At 35.4% G+C, this 18,817-nt stretch overlaps 1 protein-coding gene across 1 annotated transcript in view; it reads right to left on the minus strand.

The window, feature by feature from the left end:
- RYR3 (ryanodine receptor 3) overlaps window positions 1–18,817 on the minus strand; it is a 194,785-nt gene that overhangs the window by 80,230 nt on the left and 95,738 nt on the right. The window contains exons 33-42 of the mRNA XM_066188306.1: window positions 17,975–18,061; window positions 17,383–17,609; window positions 15,527–16,328; window positions 14,822–15,022; window positions 14,457–14,559; window positions 10,554–10,691; window positions 6,712–6,985; window positions 4,868–4,982; window positions 3,016–3,148; window positions 1,906–2,009 (exon numbers count right to left, since the gene is read on the minus strand). Of these exons, the coding sequence (XP_066044403.1) occupies window positions 1,906–2,009; window positions 3,016–3,148; window positions 4,868–4,982; window positions 6,712–6,985; window positions 10,554–10,691; window positions 14,457–14,559; window positions 14,822–15,022; window positions 15,527–16,328; window positions 17,383–17,609; window positions 17,975–18,061 (2,184 nt within the window). The remainder of the gene's footprint in view (window positions 1–1,905; window positions 2,010–3,015; window positions 3,149–4,867; window positions 4,983–6,711; window positions 6,986–10,553; window positions 10,692–14,456; window positions 14,560–14,821; window positions 15,023–15,526; window positions 16,329–17,382; window positions 17,610–17,974; window positions 18,062–18,817) is intronic.

Below are 18,817 nucleotides of genomic sequence, written 5' to 3' on the forward strand. Positions count from 1 at the left end.
AGAACAGCTCTATTGCAAAAACCAGTCCACTTTTAGCAGTCAGGCCTTTATCAGTATACATAGTTTTAAATCATAACAAACATAACCCAAACAACAACCACACATCAGGATGTGAACAGGTAATGGTTATATAACTTGTTTTTCCATCTCTAATTCATCTGAGCCACTTTCTCATAGTCCTCTTCTACTCAGCTGAAGTAACAGGCCTAAGCCATGGTTTAAAAGGGTTAAAAAGGCCCTTATTTTATAAAGCTTTATCTGTATGCAACCGAATTTAAATTTGCAATGGCAAAAGTTCAAAAGTTAAGTTGGCTATGTGCAATTTATTTGCTTTTCACACAGTTTTTACTGTATAAACTTAAGTCACATAGAAATGCTGTATCATTCTGTGAAAATAGTGTCTGTCACATCCATCACCTAATGTCCAGACAGTATTAGTTTTGTCTGATTATTCAGTAAATAGGTTTGTTTACTGACTAACCTCTACATACTGCACTAGATAAAGTTATTGTCTCACCAAAGGTAATACATTGCAGCCAATACATTATGATTCTTACAGCTAAAATGACTAATGAATTTGAGAAGCCCAGTCTGAGGAACATACAGCCTGATTTTTTTCAGCATAAAATAGTGCCTATGTTACAGCTGATATCTGTTACTGTTTGAACATTCAGGATTTGCACAGTGCCAAGTATTTCAGTAAGCAAAGTGCCAAGTATTTCAAGGTAAGCAATCAGTAAACGAGAAATATGGTCAACAGTGAAATTTAGTTTAAGTTACTTCCTCTGCAGTAGTTTCCATGAAAATATGACAGTCACTGGTAGTGTTCCAGTCACTGTTCCAGGGTTGATATCAATACCATTCAGTTTTTTATTAATGACAGGACAGAGTGCACTCAGCAATTTTGCAGGTGATAGAGAATTGCTAATTCTTCTCAGCAGCATATTGCCTAGTATGTATACTCCTGTGCTGTCTCACATACTTTCCATCTATATTCTTGTCTGTCTTCCTGAAGCTATGGCTGTAATGTGCCCATTTCTTTCAATTTCACAACTTTTCCTCTCCCACACCATGTACTGATCACAAACGGTCCCACGAGTTCCACGGACACCACAGGATCCTCTCATACTGCACAGAGATTTTCCGTGTGCTAAGCTACCATTTAGGTGTTTGACTATTCTCTCCATTTATACTAAACCCTGTTTTCTGTTTTCTGTAGCCCAATGCTCTGCTAGCATGCCTAACTTACATTATTGGCTGTCCTCCTCTTCTGACTGTGCACTTCCATCTCTAAATCTGTTTTCCTCCTGTGATATACAAATAATTTTCATGCCATTTTTTACATTTTACCGCATTTTCCAGCTCATCCTGCCTCTCCTCACATTCCCCTTTATTCCTAACCATTGCCAATGACTTGAATTCTGGATTCAGTTTACCATTGACCCTACCCTTTAAATCCGCTCTCACCTTTTATCTTGAAATACCTGCCCGTCCATTCACTTAGCTCTAACTTCCTTCCCCACAAATCTCTCTGATTTAAGCCAAAAGACCTGGGTCCTTTTTTTAACATTCTCCTCTTAATTCTCATTTTTTTCCTCTCCAAAAAAACACTTCTTGATATTCCTGTTTCATGTCTTTTTTCTTGGCATCCTTTCTACCTGAGAACAATAGTGAAAGGATGCAGAAGATAGAAATAAATCCCTTTTGCTCTGATTCACAGTAAGCATAAAGCAAAATCAGGGAAAATACTGCTCAGTCAACCTTACCTTGAAACAACATGTACCTAGAGTGGGTATTTCTGAGGACAACATATTCAAAAACTACTATGACCAAACTTGCTCTTTTAAACCCTTTTTAGCCCAAGTACACCATATAATAAATGGGTAAATAGGTCAGAGTGGTCACCTTATCAAGATCTGGCTCCTCCAATGCGAGTGCAAGCTCATTGTTGTCCATTACAGAGGCTGCTGCCACATCGAGTGGTGTTGAACCCCTCATTGAAGGAAATGCTGCAGAAAAATGTTAATACACAATAATTAAAGGGAGTTTGCAGTAATCACATTCATGCAGCAGAGGGCAGCAATCACGCTGGAATCTAGACCATAAATATATTCATAGTACATTTTAGGGCAGTCCTTCACCCAAGAACATTTCATAGTATATTTTAGGGCAGTCTTTCATCCAAGAACATAGTCAACTGTTTTTAATAAAGTGAAAATGCTGCAATTTTTTTCTGACTTCACATCCATTTTTATAAGCATACTCAACCACAGTGGTTTAAAATACAGGTAAAAAAAAAAAATCAGTATTAACAATATAGCAAATCAGAGGAATACTATTTCCTTACAAGACTAACACGTTAACTACGTCATTCTGCCCAGCCTTATTGAGGCAAGATTTTAAAACATGCCTATGCTTAGCAAAAAGAGACGTTTCAAGCTTCAGTTACCTAGTTTCTTTCTTTAATCTTTTCCAGCTTTCTGTGCTTATTATGGCCAAATGCATGCATGAGCACCTAAATCACTGTGAAATCACATGCTGTCTTGCCTTATCTTATTATTATAGCCAACTATTTATGCAATAAAATTTCCCTTGTGTTACAAAATCTAATGCACATGCATTAAAAAGCATACATTCAATGTTCAAAAGTAAAATATGAAATTTACTTCAGTAGCCTAAACTGTAGAGGCAAGGACAATTTAACCAGATGAAACAGGCAAGCACCATAAGGAGTCAATTTAATCTTAGATTTCAAACCACGAGTATTTTCAATGGAAAAATGTCAAACCACATGTTTAATACTAATTTTTTCAAGGTGTTTTCAGATTCAGACTATTCTGTTTCTCATACAATTCATAGTCACGTAAGCATGAAACAAAAGTGAAAAAAAAATTAAAGGTGAAGCAACAAGGTGGTTTAAGCATGTTTTAGCCTGCTATACAAATCAGACATCAGTCTTGTGATATCACAGTTGCTCCTACTCTTGCTTTTAGGTGTTGCAGCTACATGGCGTACCCAGTCCAACGCTGCTGTTTTCCAGTAAGTAGCTGAGATGCTCAAACATGGCCTTTTGGTTTTGACGACTAATGCGACAGAAGTAGCACAGGAACCGACAACAGCTTGCCACCATCTTAGGAAAAGCGATCTGCTGAAGAGGAAAGTTGACAAAGCAGTGAAATATGTTAATTACCAATCTGTTCCAGTTCTTCTTCATGCACTCCTAACAAGGAAAGTATAGTGAAGTTACCAAGGTGATAAGCAAATGACAGTTGCTTTGGTTATGACTTCAGAAAGGACCCACGTTTCCTTTTAACTTTCACATTCATTAGGCCATTAAAGTGTTGAAAAATCATTTTCCAGAGAACTATAGGTGACATATCAGTTTGAACTGACAAGTTTTTACCTTTCCACCTTTCCTTCAGAGACAATTCATGTCTCAATACAGCCTCATGATTAACCATTTATTCCAAGAAGCTGGGGCTCTAGCTCAAACAACCTGCTGCCACTACCTAGAAAAATGCCTAATCCCTAAACCGGACTACAGTTCATGATTTCTCATTCCATCTCTTGAAGCTACAACACTGAACAGAAAGAAATGTTCATGAGGTGCCTACTGTCTACATGCAATTCATAATGACAGAGACAAAAAATAGGTTATTTTAGGTGGCCAAGCACATTTAATGGCACAACACCAGGTGATTAAGCAGTTTTCTCATTCACCATTTCCTTTGAAGGTTATCATGGTAATTTCTGTAAAACATTTATGTAGATCTGTGTTGTTAAAATTTTCTAGGAAAACGTTTTTAGTAAAAAATAAGGAGGCATTCAGGGTTGTCATTGTTTTGAGTTTTAGGGGTTTTTTGTCACCTTTGGCTCTATGCACAAGTTGTAGCAAAACCAGGTTGTTGTAATATATATAAATTAGCAAAGTAATAACAATTTTATAATTGATTGTAACTTACTTTGAAATGCAACAGAAATACTAAAACTGGTATGTGAGTACTTCGTAAAACTGCAGTGGGATAGACAGATTAAATGTATAAACATCGAAGAGAATTATATAAGCAGTATGACCAAAGAGGCAAAGAAAGAGGTGTGCAGCTGCACATAGAAGACAATCAAGTTATGAAAAATTGAAAAGATAAGCAGAAGTTAGAATATTGGGCTGAAAATTGTTCCAAATACATAAGAAAAATGAGTGACCAGGCAAAAGGATATCAGATAAGAAATACTGGGATAAGAGAAGACACCTCTTTTTGGGATGGACGCAACAGGATAAAAACATCAGGCATGAGCAAAGAGAAGAAAGAAAATATGCGCACTTCTCACTTTCTTCAAGAGTGAAAATTTTGTGTTAGGCTTCTCAAAATTGACACCATTCTGCCTTTAAAATAACGTATATATATTCAAGCATAACACCGAGAAAAGGGAGAACTCAACACTGCAAGAAAATTTTTGCTCAATTCAAGTACATGAATTTGAGAACTAAAATTTAAATTTGGTTGAGTCTCTTATTAAAATTTATTGGTAGTAACACTTCATTTAAGGCGAAGAGATAAATCTTCCTACGAGAGCTACACCTCCAATAAATGCAGTTAAAGTATATATTTAATTTAAGAACAAAGCATTTTTAAATCCTATTAAAAGAAAAATGAAATACCTATAACATCTCAGGTTTTAAAAATCAAAGCTACTGGACTTCTCCCTCTAGTAAAATAAAAAAAGATTTCTTCTTTTTTTTATTAATAAATACCTTAATTTGGACAAGCAAAAACTAGCTTACATGAGATATATTTTTGTTCACCTCAACATCCTAATATATTTTTGGGGAAGTTGCAAAACACATAACAAATTGTGGTGAAATTACCTGAGATTTATCTCCTCCAAGCACATTGACCATCACATCCATAACAGTCTCATGCATGCCCAAGACTCTCATTAAGTTAGGATGCTGATAAAACACCTTGTTGTTCATTATATCCCTAAAATGGAGAAAAGACATTTTCTTTTTAAGAAACTCCAAATTCATTTAAGTCAATGCATTGAGATTTCAGAAGTATGCATTCATTGTATTATCATCATTTTAAATTCTTAGAATTCAGCATAATACAAAAGCACCTGAGAACAAAATGCTCCACATTTCAATATGCAGTCATTCCTCTAATTCTCATAGATTCTTGATAATAAGAATATTAACCTCCAAATTATTTCAAGATGGCAATTCTTCATCTCTAAATTGCTCCTAATATCTTTTCAGTTTAAATTTAAAAAAAAAAAAAATCCTGTGATGATCTAAGGGGAAAAGAATATGTTTTGTTAGGTTTTAAGTTGAGACCAGAGATCAAGAAAACGAAATTCAATCGGTCATATGTCTTCAGTAACCTCTCAATTCATTTCCTCTGTTCACAAAGTAAAGTCAATAAACAGACCCAGTATTTAAGGTTATCTGTTATATATGTTTCATCAGTATTTCCAAAATCTGTCAGAAGTGGCATACAGGTCCATTATGAAGGACTGTTTTAACTTTTTTACTCTGCCCACCATTTTCTCAACATTTTTGAGAATCTGCTGTATTGGTTTCATAATCCAAAAGGCAATTTATGTATTTCAAAATAATCCAGGAACTAGATTTCAATAGAATCCAGGGATTACTAATATTTGAGGACATCCTGTTAAAAACACAAGGCATATAACAGGAATCATGCCTGCTGTAAAGAAATACAGAAAACTAGGAATGGATGAGTCTCAATACAGCACCTCTTGGAAGGTGTTTATACACATACCATGTTTAGGAAAAATTTATCCTTTATTCTCAGCAAATTTACAAACTCAGCATCAAGGACAAATTGGGTAATACTGTCACACACTGCCTAATGAGTCATTGCCAATTCAAATTGACCAAGTCAAATGAAGAGATTAGTCTTCGCAATTTTTATTAAAAGAGTCTAAATTTCACATTGAAGTAGTAAGAATAATGGAACTTTCTTACAATTGTTGTAAAGGAGAGAATTTTTTTAATATTCCTGAAGAAAGAAAAATAAATATAGTTCTCAGGTAACAATACTATAATTTTCTCTCTTCCAAAATGCAGCATTTTAATTGAAGTAATTTACTTTCTGTGATTTTTTTTCCTTCCAATATTAAATGGCCCAACCAGCATTTAGCCGCACAAAAGAAATAACAAACATGCAGGAATGCACCATAATACCACTGCTCAACAGAGGTAATTTTATAGCAAAGATTCAGAAAATATTCTCACATCCTCTGGTGCTATATAAAGGAAATTTCTTCTGATTTTCCAGTTGAAAAGACACCAGCAAGTTTATTCACTCATATATGAAATATAAAATGGGCTTTAAGTTTGGGAAAATGCAGCAAAGATGGACATCAGCAAAAATTTTAGTGATCCTTTTCTCCAGAGCTGCTGAAACATGTACTTTGATTGGGGTTTAAGCATCAGACTTAACTGCAGTAAAAGGAGTCCATTTTCTTTAGATAATACCTTAGTTCACAGAAACGTTTACTCTTTTGATACTGTTAGAGAGATCAGATGGAGTCACCTTGGAAATATATAAGAAAATACAGATCTCTGGTACATATTTACACTTCAGTACAGCATTAATTTTCATGTAGGGACAAAAATTACAGGTTTTACTAATATAACAAAAAGCTTCACACCAACTTAAAAACAAAATTCAGTTAATTCCATACCCTAATCCATTAATCATTAGCAATTCCTCCTCTTTTCCCATCCTCACACTGAGAAGTGAGCGAATCTGGCCCAGTGCTGCGAGCAGATTAATGGTATCCTTCACAGAGGCAGCACTGATAGTGTATGCTTTCCTCAGGGCTTGCAGGAGCTCACCAATGCTGTCATATTGCCTACGAAGGAGGCTGTACATGATCCGAACTAATTCTGGATCTTGGATCTGATCTTCCTGGGACCAGCGCACCATTGTCTGTGATATGAGTTCTTTCAGTGTAGCTAAAAGCAAAATACATTAAATGTTACTAGCTTTCCAACAGAAAATATCAAAAACGTACTATAGTAAAATACATAGGAGTAGACAACAGAGAGGTTGTAAAGAATCACAAGCAGACTGAACAGGATTTTTAAATTGGAAAACCACCTTTCAGATCCTTCAAGATAAGTGTAATGTTCTTCAGAGATAGAAAACAATAAACATCTACTTAGGGTTCAAGTAAGTCCATACCAGCACTGTGGAAAGTGAAAGCCTTTAAGCCGACCATGAGTCTGAGAATCATCTTTGTAAATTAAATGTCGCCTTTAGACTTTTAATTTATCCCTCATTTCTATATCAAGTCACTGTCACTTGGGAATGTATTTATAAAAACATTGTGTTGTTTGGAATGACAGAATAAATGTTGCTTGAAACACTTGTGATGTAGACATTGCAAATTCAGTGATGCTGAAAACAATTTTGCTGAGCCCAAAGTTTAGGGAATTTACCTGAAAACTAGATGCATGTTCCAGTCCTTGTACCAACAAATCTTCAAGCTTGATATCAAGTAGAACAGGAATAACCATCTGACCTCTTAAAACAATGCAAATTTCTTTCATCTATTACCAGTAAACCTACCCCTTGACTTTCCCAAAGTTCTTCCAATGGCAAGAACTGCTCCCTCCCACTTTCCATCACTGAAGTGTTTATATATAGTGTAGATCCATTGGGGTTTGTGTCTACACTATTCTAACACTTGCTAAGACTTCTTTCTTAATTTACTTAATATTGCATTTATACAAACCCATCATTAATTCTGATGTTCTGTTCAATAATTGGGCTTTCAATCTGTGGGAACAAATTCTGTACTTCACAGAGACAGCCCTACTCTTAGTGGCATGTCATGCCTTATCTCACTTTTGACTTGATAGCTACATATTTCTTATTATCATTATTGGCTCTAATGCATTGCCTCTGTGTGTCTATTTTCAGAGTTCTAAGTTGGTTTTAAACACCAAATTCACTGATTCATCATTAATACTAGGTTGAAATTGCTGGCATTCCTCACTTGGGTAAAAGTTCATTTGTGATAAGAAATGAATGTATGCTTAGAGGAAAGGAAGATTTATTTACAGTAAATAGTTCCTTCTTATGTATATTCACACTCTCAGTACATATGACCAAAGCCAAGACACTGCAGGCCAGAGATTTCAACCTTGGAAATAGGTACACATCATGCACACCACCACACCTCTTCATGCACATGAGAAGATTGGGGGTACCTCCAATACCCATTTCCTTTAATCTCTGAATTCCAAATTTCCTGGTGCATTAAGGGAAAGCGCACACATGGACTAAAAACCTCAGTGACCACCTATAATTAAGTATATTATATATTTATATTATTTTTTTCATCATTGTAATGGTGTGGTTTTGGTTTTGCTTGTTCGATGTATGTATTTAAGGTTTATTCCTATTCTGTACTCTGTAATGCTTCGTTCCATGTGCACCTTTTTTTTCTTTCCCTTTGGTTTTCCCCAGTGACAGTTAGTTGTCACTCATTTGTTATGCAACCCCTGGGTCCTGTCCATTACTTTGGGGCCTCTCCCTGTGCCTGGAAATTTCCAGGGACAGCAAGTGATTGGACAGGATCCCAACTTTCCCCTCCCACTTCTCTTTGATTTGTTACAGAGTTTGTCTCTTACTGTCAGAGCCACTCCCATGTTTACCCTGATTGATCTTGTTCTGAGCCCATTCTCTTGCTCCTCCCCGTAATAAAAGTTGCTATACTAGAGTGTTCTCTGCTCTGCTGAGGCAGCCACTCTGGAGTTGAGCTTGGCCTTTGTCAGTTTCCAATAAACTTCAGCTGTTGTCCCCTTGTCAGAGTCCACCCTTGTTCTTCGTTGTTGTTCGTTCTTCGCTAGGACCCCACAGGGTCGGCAAGATATCTCAGGATATCAGACCGTACCTTTCACTGCAGCCAGTGTCAGGGCTGGCCTGGCGAGGCAGGAAAGGGATCCTGCGACACGGCGACCACCGCACATCATGTTTTGAATTACTTAATCCATGTGCATAATTGTGCTATGCATTGCTCCAAGGAGAAGCCCAAGCCTGAAGAAATCATCTGAAATTTCTAGAAAAATAGACACTGTAGGATCTTTCTCCAGCCTAGGTTTCTTGTAACCCAAAGCTCTGGTACATGAAATAAGTGAACTGCTCTGTTTCAAGGACCAAACACCATGTGCCCCGAGGCTTTAAGAGTGAATACTTCCTGATTCATGACAATAGAATCCACATGAAGCCTGGAGAAGAAATGATACTTCCAGATACTGAGTAGGTCCTGCTACTATTAAAGCAGATGCTAACAGATGGGTCACTGGAGAATGAAGCCTTGTTTCAATGTAATTACAACACAGTGATGAGCTCTACAGACTAAAGTATGCTTTCAGACCAGGACAAACACTCTAAGGTGCTTTCCAGGACAAGCAGATCATGTAAGAAATTTCAAGAGTTGTAAAATAACTTTGTTGTCTAATCTCAACACGACTCTTGATGAAATTATTTAACCTGAAAGAAGTTAACCATTCCACATCTGTACATGGGCCTATTGCCAAACTGAGCCACTTGGAAAAAAAAAAAAAGAGTGGGTCATCACTGGTTGACCAACTTCAAGTCACTTGGAGAATCCTGCACATGATATCTGGATGGTGTTACAGACATTCAGCGCTACAAGCCCCATCTTGAATCAGAAAGAAAATAAGAAACCTCAGCAAAAACATGTCCTAAAGGAAGACCTGGAGAAATTTGGCTTTTTGACTTGCTTACTCCTCACCATCTCTAATCATTTCTAAGGATTGAAAACTTATAAACATATCACAGCAAAGACAAAGTTTGTGAGATTCATACCACACATCACCCTTACTGGGGTGAATTCTCTTGTGGCATGTGAGCACAGTGGCAGTGAGAATCAGGTGAATTGTTCAAAGAGGATCAACAAAAAGCTTCTGCAAATAGTGAAGGAATTGCAAGCACAGAACCAATCTCACCTGTATAGACCATGAACACCCTTTTCATGTTATGGAAGAGTGTATGGGAATGGATATGTACAGGAATACTGCTGAGAATAAGAAGTTTTTGATTACAGGTGTTTTGGAGGGTTTATGCATTTGTCTGTATTTGCATGTGTATGTAGCCTAAGAACAGGTAACAGATGAAAATGTATATAAGCTCCAAAGAATTTTTACATTAAAAAGCAAACCATAAAAATTAGATCTTACCAAGTTAAGAATGCTTGAGTCTACATTATTGGGCTATAATTAGCCTTTCACAGTTCTTTATAAAGAATATGTAAGTTTTCAAATCCAGAGTTAATGATCTGGATCCAAAATCTTCCACTCATTTTAATTTCTTGTTTAAAAATGCACCTGAGGTGTTCAGTATGCAGAATAATGGTTCTAAGAGACAGAAGACACTTAAACAAGTAGTCTCCATCTTCAGCCCCTTATAAAATTTTATTAGAAAATACATTCTTGACTGTGTAAAACTGTAACACTTGAATTATGAAAGTATTTAGATGGGAAGAAAACTTACTAGGAGCTTTTTCTTCTTCTTCCTTAGGCTCCAATTTTTCTGCTTTTGGTGGACCTTTGATTTTGTACATTAATGAACGGAGTTTGCCAGCCAAGGAGGAATCTTCTTCTTCCTCTTCCTCTTCTTCTAGTGGAATACCTTAGCATAAAATAAAACTGGTTAGCAACAAAACTTAATCTTTGAAGTTTAAGTCCCTCAATATTTAAATAGTATTAAAATAGATATAGGAATATTTTTTTAACCAACAAATTTCATACAGGATAAAACAGCAGTTTTAACACATGGGACCAGAAGCACCCCCTCAAATTACGTTCATTTCAGTACACATACTTCTTACATCCAGATTTATAGTATTCATTTTTCACTATTATGACCAAAGAGGTGGTACATTTTAAGAGTCTACTACAGCAATTAAATATGACTCATGGTCATAGTTGATTAAATATATGATCCTTTGTTTCATATTGCAGAATGTAGGCTAAAGAAACGAGTGTATGGCTGTATCTTCCAATACAATACACTTTTTCAGTAGAGATATTTAGCAGCCATAAACAAATATATCAACTGAATTTAGAGCTGTAAGAAGGCAACATTCAGAGATCATGTTGGTAATATATGCTTTTCATTAAAATGTAGACAAAGAGATGGGATGTCATTTTACAAGGTAGTTTAATACAGTTCCGTTCACTACACTGCTTTATAACCATTCAAAGTTTCTCACACCTTAGCGATCAACGGAGAACACATGTGTTATGTGCAGAAGCAAAGAACAACTAAGCAGGCTCCCTTCAGGTCAGAGAATTGACCAGTTGTGCCAAACTGAAGCGTAAGCTTTGACAAGCGTTTGCTTGTCAAAGAGAAATTGAGAAACAGAAAAGTTTTTCAGACAGGATACTAGACCCAGAACCTGAAGCAGAGGCGAAAAGAATAAACTGCAGTGGCTAAAACTGGTACTAAAAAATAACTGAGAAAGAAAATAGAGACATGTGGTATCAATTTGGAGAAACTTTGCTGCTGGCAGCTACAGAGGGGGAGTGGAAATTATGACTAGGAATGACTAAGTGAAAAAATTCAAAGGCATTGGGAGGAAATGAAAGAAGTCAAAATTGAAATTGGACAGTAATTATGGAATTTAAGAAATGGGATAAGTGAAACTGGCTTGGCAAAATGAAAAGTCAAGAAAGAAGGAAGGATATAGTCAGTCTGACAAAAAGTAAGAACAGGAAACATCACCAGTAATGAAAGGAAAGAGAAAGCACACAAGAACAGTAAAGGAAGAAACTATCTGTCATTGAAATAAAACCTAGGCCCTGGACACAAGAGACAGACACTGGGAGGAGAACTCTTAAGAAGCTGAAGTGGACGGAAAAGAAGAAATGCGCTAGGATCATCAGTTAAGACAGTGTTGGACTGAGGTAGGCGAGGTCTGTTACTCCTCCAGGTGGGGTCTTATTTACTGTTCCATATCATTAATTGTTCATTCTGCATCCTCTTATAGTTGCAACCCATTCAGAAGCTATCTCTTGTTGCTACTGGCGAATTGCTTCCTCCAAGTGGCAGAGGTCTGTGCATGGGTACAGATGGTTTCAACCCAGATAACTATCAGTTTGATATGATGCTACAAAATATGCTGCAAATTTGTTTGGTTTTTTTATAACCAAGAAATTGCACATAAAAATATGATAGAGGACCATTATTTTGCCAGCAAAATTAACCACTCACAGTTAGGGTGTGCTAGGATTAAGACTGCCTGAGTAACTATTTGCTTATATTCATTATGAAGAAGCCTTTAATTACTTGATTGCATACATAGTTTTCCACTTAGATGGCAAAGTATACTTAGTACTAAAAAGCTGATTAAACATTCCAAGCAGAACTCCTATTCATTTAATCTGCAGCTGTGATTGCTTAGTACTGATTTTCAGGACCAAGTCAGGACACAGATAATGAGGAGCACTTATCCACAGCGACCACCTCTGATAAATGTGTACAAAGTACTGAATATGGTTTTGCTTAGAATCCAGAGGATCTTTAAACTTTTTTAATCATGAGACAGCGCTTTCTCTATCTTGAACTCTCATTCAAAATACATGTTTATAATGCAGTAAGCAAATAATAAAAGTACATCCCTAAAAAGAAAAATCTTAATGCATACGATAGCCATTGTTTCACCTCACGAAATATGAAGAGTGATCAGGAGGTAAACTAAATGATCACACCAGCCTCAAGATTTTAAGCTAAAATTAATTGATTTTTAACTTAAGATATTTTCAAGTAAGTTGCAGGTCTTTCATAATCTCCATCCTGGAGTCTTAGAGTACTCTGTGCTGCCAAATGGGCATTAACTTTGGAAACCAGAGGTCAGATCAAGGGCTAAGTGACTGAACAATGAAGGTAGCTGTAATAATTTGTTATGGTAGATGTAATAAAAACAGAGAGGAAGAGGAGTAAATAGGAGGATACTAATTGTTCACTGTAACACTCGAAAGAAAAATGATGGAATGAAATAAACAGTTTTTGGTAAGCACTTAGAAGCAAGGATGAATTGCAATTACCAGAGGATTGTGAAAACCAAAAAATGTTAAACCAACTAAATTTCTGCCTTACAGACACAAATCTAGATTTTACGGACTTCTAATACCGTCTTGTACAACACCCTCAGAAGTAAATTGATGGAGCATAACTTAGATATCCATAGACCTACTCATCTTTGGCTGAGGTTAAGGCTGAGTTAGTTGAAAAATTATAATTGGCTTATCATGAAACCAGCAATGGCTTGCTGGCTGCTGGAGATTCTAAATGGGTATTCAGACATAGCAGTGCAAAATAATATCAGAAGCCTTAGCAATACAAGCACAGAATGGTATAGGAGGCACCGTGCTTCCAAACAGAAAACAGAAACTTAATTATAGGTCATTAGAACAGTACAATTCCATGAATCAGGTAACACTGGTTTTAGAGATAACCAGTAAAGAAAGATTTACCAGATTGTATTGGTAAACATTTGATAATGACCTCAGGCAAAAAGGTGGACAAGGGAGAGCTAACCATTAGGAGTATCATGCTCTTCACGGGGAAGAGATTGAGATGTTGTCAATTCATTGGAATGACATTGGCCCCTTCTTTTCGGGCAAGATGGATATACTAATAACCATAGGACTAAGCTACACACTGGAAAAGTAACTATGAATATATCTACCAAGTAGGTCAATGGAAAAAGCTTATTCATCTCAGTTTTAACTGCATAATTACTGTGAATGAACAGTAATAATTAGATGAGTCAGACTAAAAATGTAAATAATTCCATGATTGTCTGAATTAGACTAAGATCTAAATAAACTCAATAAACTAACAAAAAAATAGACATCAAAAAGCCACATAAAATTGCATAGAAAATCCAAATTAAATGAGTGGGAGCAATTCAAGTTGTAATATGCAGTGCAAGAGTGTTTTGCAATGACTGACTCACAGTTATGCATACAATAGGAAAATAAGCTAAAGAAGGCAGACAACTCCCCATCTGCTGTCTTTTATTAAATTTAAGATGCTCAGCTTTGTAGCAATTGTGATCCCTCAGTACCTTTTATTTCCTTGTACTCATACATGTGCTTATATAAATCTTTAAAGCTAAGCCAACCTTCTTGTTTGGATGAATTTTCCCCCAATAAGTGGTATATAAACAGAATAATATTCGATAATATCTAGTAGAGGTTTAACAGTGAAACTTAAAACCATGCACAGGCTTCCCATACTTTTGTAATATACACCAAAGTCTGTCAGTAAAGTTACTTTTTAGGCAGTAATACATGCAATAATAAAACCTCTCATGCCAGTGTATTTTTCAACTGATCTGTTAATTGCCAAAAAGACAAACAAAAGTTGTTTCAGCAGCTTGCCACTCACCACAGTGAATTAGAAGGTCATCATGAAATTCATATAGTTCCTCCCGAATCTCCTCTGGACAGGGACAATCCTCTCCCAGTTGAAAATTCAGCAACATATTAATCTTCAAGGGATTTAAAACATAGTTAAAAAACTGAAATAGCCCAAGACATATTCTAGTATATAGCCATATTTATGTGTTTATAACTCTGGTTTACATCGTAAGTTCTAGAACACAAATTTCAGCATTCTGACATTCAGTATTTTGCGGCATGGAAAACATTTCTTTTCAAATTCATTTTGGTTCTCTAGCAAGTCAGAACTTTATTTTATCATCATAAAGAGTTTTTCTAATCTTTAATTGAATTTTTTTTAATTAATATTACCTGCTCTTGAGGAGGAGACCGAAATTCTTTCGTCTTCTTGGCAGTCAATGCAGCAGACATGTTCAAGGCTTGCATGAGTTCATTGTACCTGTATTTCTGGTTATACTGCAGTTTTGATACATAACGGTCTGCAAATGATACAATGGCTTCCACTCTATGTTGTAGCTCACAGTCGCAAAAATAATTGAGTAAATGACACATCTAGGGTAGAGAAAATAGAAATCTCAACAGCTTTACAAACTCTGGGGAAGAACTTGAGTGCATACTATGCACTGAATCAGACTGTAAAAATGAGAGACATTTTACCCATATTTTTGTTTTAACACTGTAAAGGTGACAAAATGGTGGCTTCATTATCTGATTGATGATATTATATTGCAAGCAAAATCTTTCCCTCCGTGCATTCAAAATATCTGGAAATCATGCGCTAGTTTGGATTGTAAGGGCCGTTTAAAGATCACTTGGTCTAACCCTTCCTTTTTTTTGAAATAAATGTGAATTTACATATCTATATTCAGTATAGATACACATAGAAAGAACTGCACCATCATTCATTTTTTTTAATGAATTTGGGGTTTTAGGGCAAAGTGGAATTAAAGACCTTCATAATTTGAAATCTTATTAAATAGAGAACATACAGAAAGCACAATCCTTTTTTTAATCAAGAGTAGAATAGAAGTAAACTTATTTATAATAAATGGTCACCTGAAGTTTAACCGATTCTGGTAATCTTGTCTGCAACAAGCCCTTTGCAGGAGCTTTTGTTTGTTTGATTGCTTTCTCCCCAGCTTCTACAGCTTTTTCTTCGACTTGTGTCACTTCTTCCTTCTCTGTCCTCTCTTCTGTTTCTTCCTTGTGATCTCCAAACACAGTGGGATCAATGAGGAGTAATACCTGCTTCACATCATCATCATCAAAAACACCCATTATGAGCAACGTTGCTATCAGTTTAAGAACAGGAACGAACTGGAATGCAACCTGTCCTCCAACAGGGTCTCGTATATGGCTCCCACTACACTGTACTGCCTCCGTTAACATACTTATGGCTTTGGATTTAAGTATCTCCAGGGGTATCTCTGGGATGGATGTCTGATGGTCTTCACTGGTCGCAATAAAGCATGGAGTAGAAAAATTAAAGGCTGGTTTAAGACAAGTGCTAAGCCCTACTCCAGGTAAACCATGCTTCTTTGTTTCATTGGGATATAATTTAATATTTCGAGTTTCGTCTGTAACTGGAATGATAAATTCATTGCTCATCATGAGCTTGGCTTGCTTGGCGTGCTCCAAGTGAATACTAATGAGCAAGTCGTAGAATCCAGAACGTAGAAGTCCAGGTAAGTATTGATTATCTATTGTAAAAAATAGCTGAGATATGTCCACATGGCTACAAAGTGCATAAGCAACTCTAGTGTTACCTAGAGCACTGACTGAACTATAGAGTTTTAAAGTGTGGTAGTGAAACATCATCAAATCTTCTTGTTCACATAGTTCCAAAATATCAACACATCTGTTATGAAATAAAGAAACAGAACACCAGTCAATGCCACGAATAAAGACTTTGAAAAAGGAAAGTTTTATAGTCTCTGAATATTTCAGTCAGTTGCTCTTCAAACCACTAGTATAAAAGTTGATACTAACTAATCCTGGTACGTGCATCATTAAAACACAGTAAATGGTGGAAATAATTTGTTGAGGTCTTTAAAATTAGTACTCCATAGGAAAAAAAAAAACCCAAAATCCAATATGGAGATGCTTCTTTGGAATCTATTGTAAAATAGAACCTATTTTTAAAATAGATGTATTAGGCATGCTGAAAATCTGCACTACAGCCATTACTAAACAGTGCCTTTCTAGTTTACTCAGGATTACTGGTTCATTTTCCATAAGACATTCACTCTTTTCTTGAATTCAGTTTTATTAACAATAAATAAAATTGAGTTTTGAATCATTAAAAGAACTTTAAAAATTACTAATAGAAGTGCAGCTGCTAAATGATCTTTCTGCTATGCTTTTGCTGATAGTTTGATTTTTCACTGGTTATGACATTTGATATTTGAAAAGATAATATCCTCACTTTGAAGATAAAACCTAATGAAAATCAAAGAAAGGCATGATCTTGTCAATAAGAACATAAGAACTTAATTCATGTAAATTCAGTGCAGATGAAAGAGGAAGAGATTACAGGTTTCTATTATAGAAAAAAAGCAGCAAAATAGTACTTGCATGTTCTTTATGCTTGGTTTTCTCAAGGTGAGAAAAATCTCTATGTTTAAAGACCTACAGATTTAAGAAACGCTATTTCAATTTAATTTTAAATAAAATCAAATAACCATGCTTCCTTTTATGCATGTAAAACTTGGTACATGGCATTAGAGTTCAGTCTCTTGTTTTTACTTAAGTTTCACGAATACAATAATATCTGATATAATATCAGGTAAGATCAGAAAATTCTCAAACACTATAGGGTAAATATTCAGCAAGGCAGGTTTAATCAATAGGCTGAAATCTTTTTTCAGTATATTTTGTCCACATCAAGTAATTTTATCTCATTATCAATGCACCTGTTTTCTTCTGGGATATGAAGTGCCATCATCTGCAGAGGTTCCAAACACTGTACAACCCAGCCATGACGTTCACTGACACGCTCAGTTTCTACTCTTAAAAAGCTGTTTGGCATCCTGCTCCATAAAACAGGTGTAATTGTTTGTACATCAAGGCGAGGGGGACACTGAGGAATAGGATTTCTTTCTTCACTTTTAAAAATTGCTGCTGATAAAGGCATGGTATTCTGAAACAAATATATGTATTAATTATGATTGAAACATGTAAGTATGGATAAACCCATAACACCAAAAGGAACTATAACAAAAGATACAAGCTATTGCAACAAAAAAAGATCTATTAAAACCCCCTAACATTAATGGTGTTATCCTCAAATAAAACTAGTTTATTTTGACAAATGCAGATAATCAATTAACTGCATATAATAACATTTACAGAAGTTAACGTAGAATTAAAATTAAAAGTCATGCCTTTCATTCAACCTTCCTAAACAAAGTTAACTGAGCCGGAATTTGCATGGAAATAAATAGATTTAAAAGAGCACATTTACATAAAGATTGTCTTTCTGTAGAATGAAAAAATACTTCTTACCTTTAATTTACCAAGTTCAAACTGAATCAAGTTAGTGCTTGTAGGCTGTAAAAAAGTTGCTGGAAAAAGCTTCGTGTTTGGTTCAACCTAGGAATAAAATGAGATTAAAATTTTTAAAGAATTAAAAAAGGAAAACATTAATCTCCCTGAATATGATATAAAATAAATACTGTATACCTTACACTTCATTATCGAATAATTTAGATACTTTGCTAAATAAAGTGTTGAATAGTATCTACCTATAATATAGTAAAGTATGTGTGGTTATTTTTATAGGATTTCCTGATTTTGAAACAAGTATTTTGTAGCCTTATGTGCTCTCAACACCTATAGGAGTTAATTATGGTAACACAGTGTAGTTTCTTCTCAAAAACATCCAAATCCAACAACTCATTCTAGAAATTAAGAGCACAACATGGGATCATAGTGCAAATCCTTATTTCCTATTAAGACTAGTGATTTTCTAATCTATACTCTAAAAGTAGAACAATGTAATTTTTTTTAAAGAGCTCTATATTTTAAGGCCTAAAATTGGTTCCCAGTCTTACAAAATCACAGGGAATCACAGTGCTGTAATTTGAAAGTTTCTGGTTGTTTGGGGGACTTTTATGACAGCTATGTTACCTTTTCTCCCCATTATAGCTGGACTCAAAGTGCAGGTCAGCGTAAAAAGACCAATTTATTCTGAAGAATACTGACCAAGATTACCCACCACCACTGCCATGAAATAAATTAAAAATATAATTATAATTATTTTATAATATTATAATATGATAATTATAATATAATTATAATTATATTATTTTTAAAAATACAGTGCTCCACAGTGGCTGAAAAAAAAGT

Source organism: Chamaea fasciata, unplaced genomic scaffold (genome assembly GCF_029207755.1).
Source record: "Chamaea fasciata isolate MVZ Bird 193981 ecotype frontalis unplaced genomic scaffold, bChaFas1.0.hap1 SCAF_7, whole genome shotgun sequence".
Lineage (NCBI taxonomy): Eukaryota > Metazoa > Chordata > Aves > Passeriformes > Sylviidae > Chamaea > Chamaea fasciata.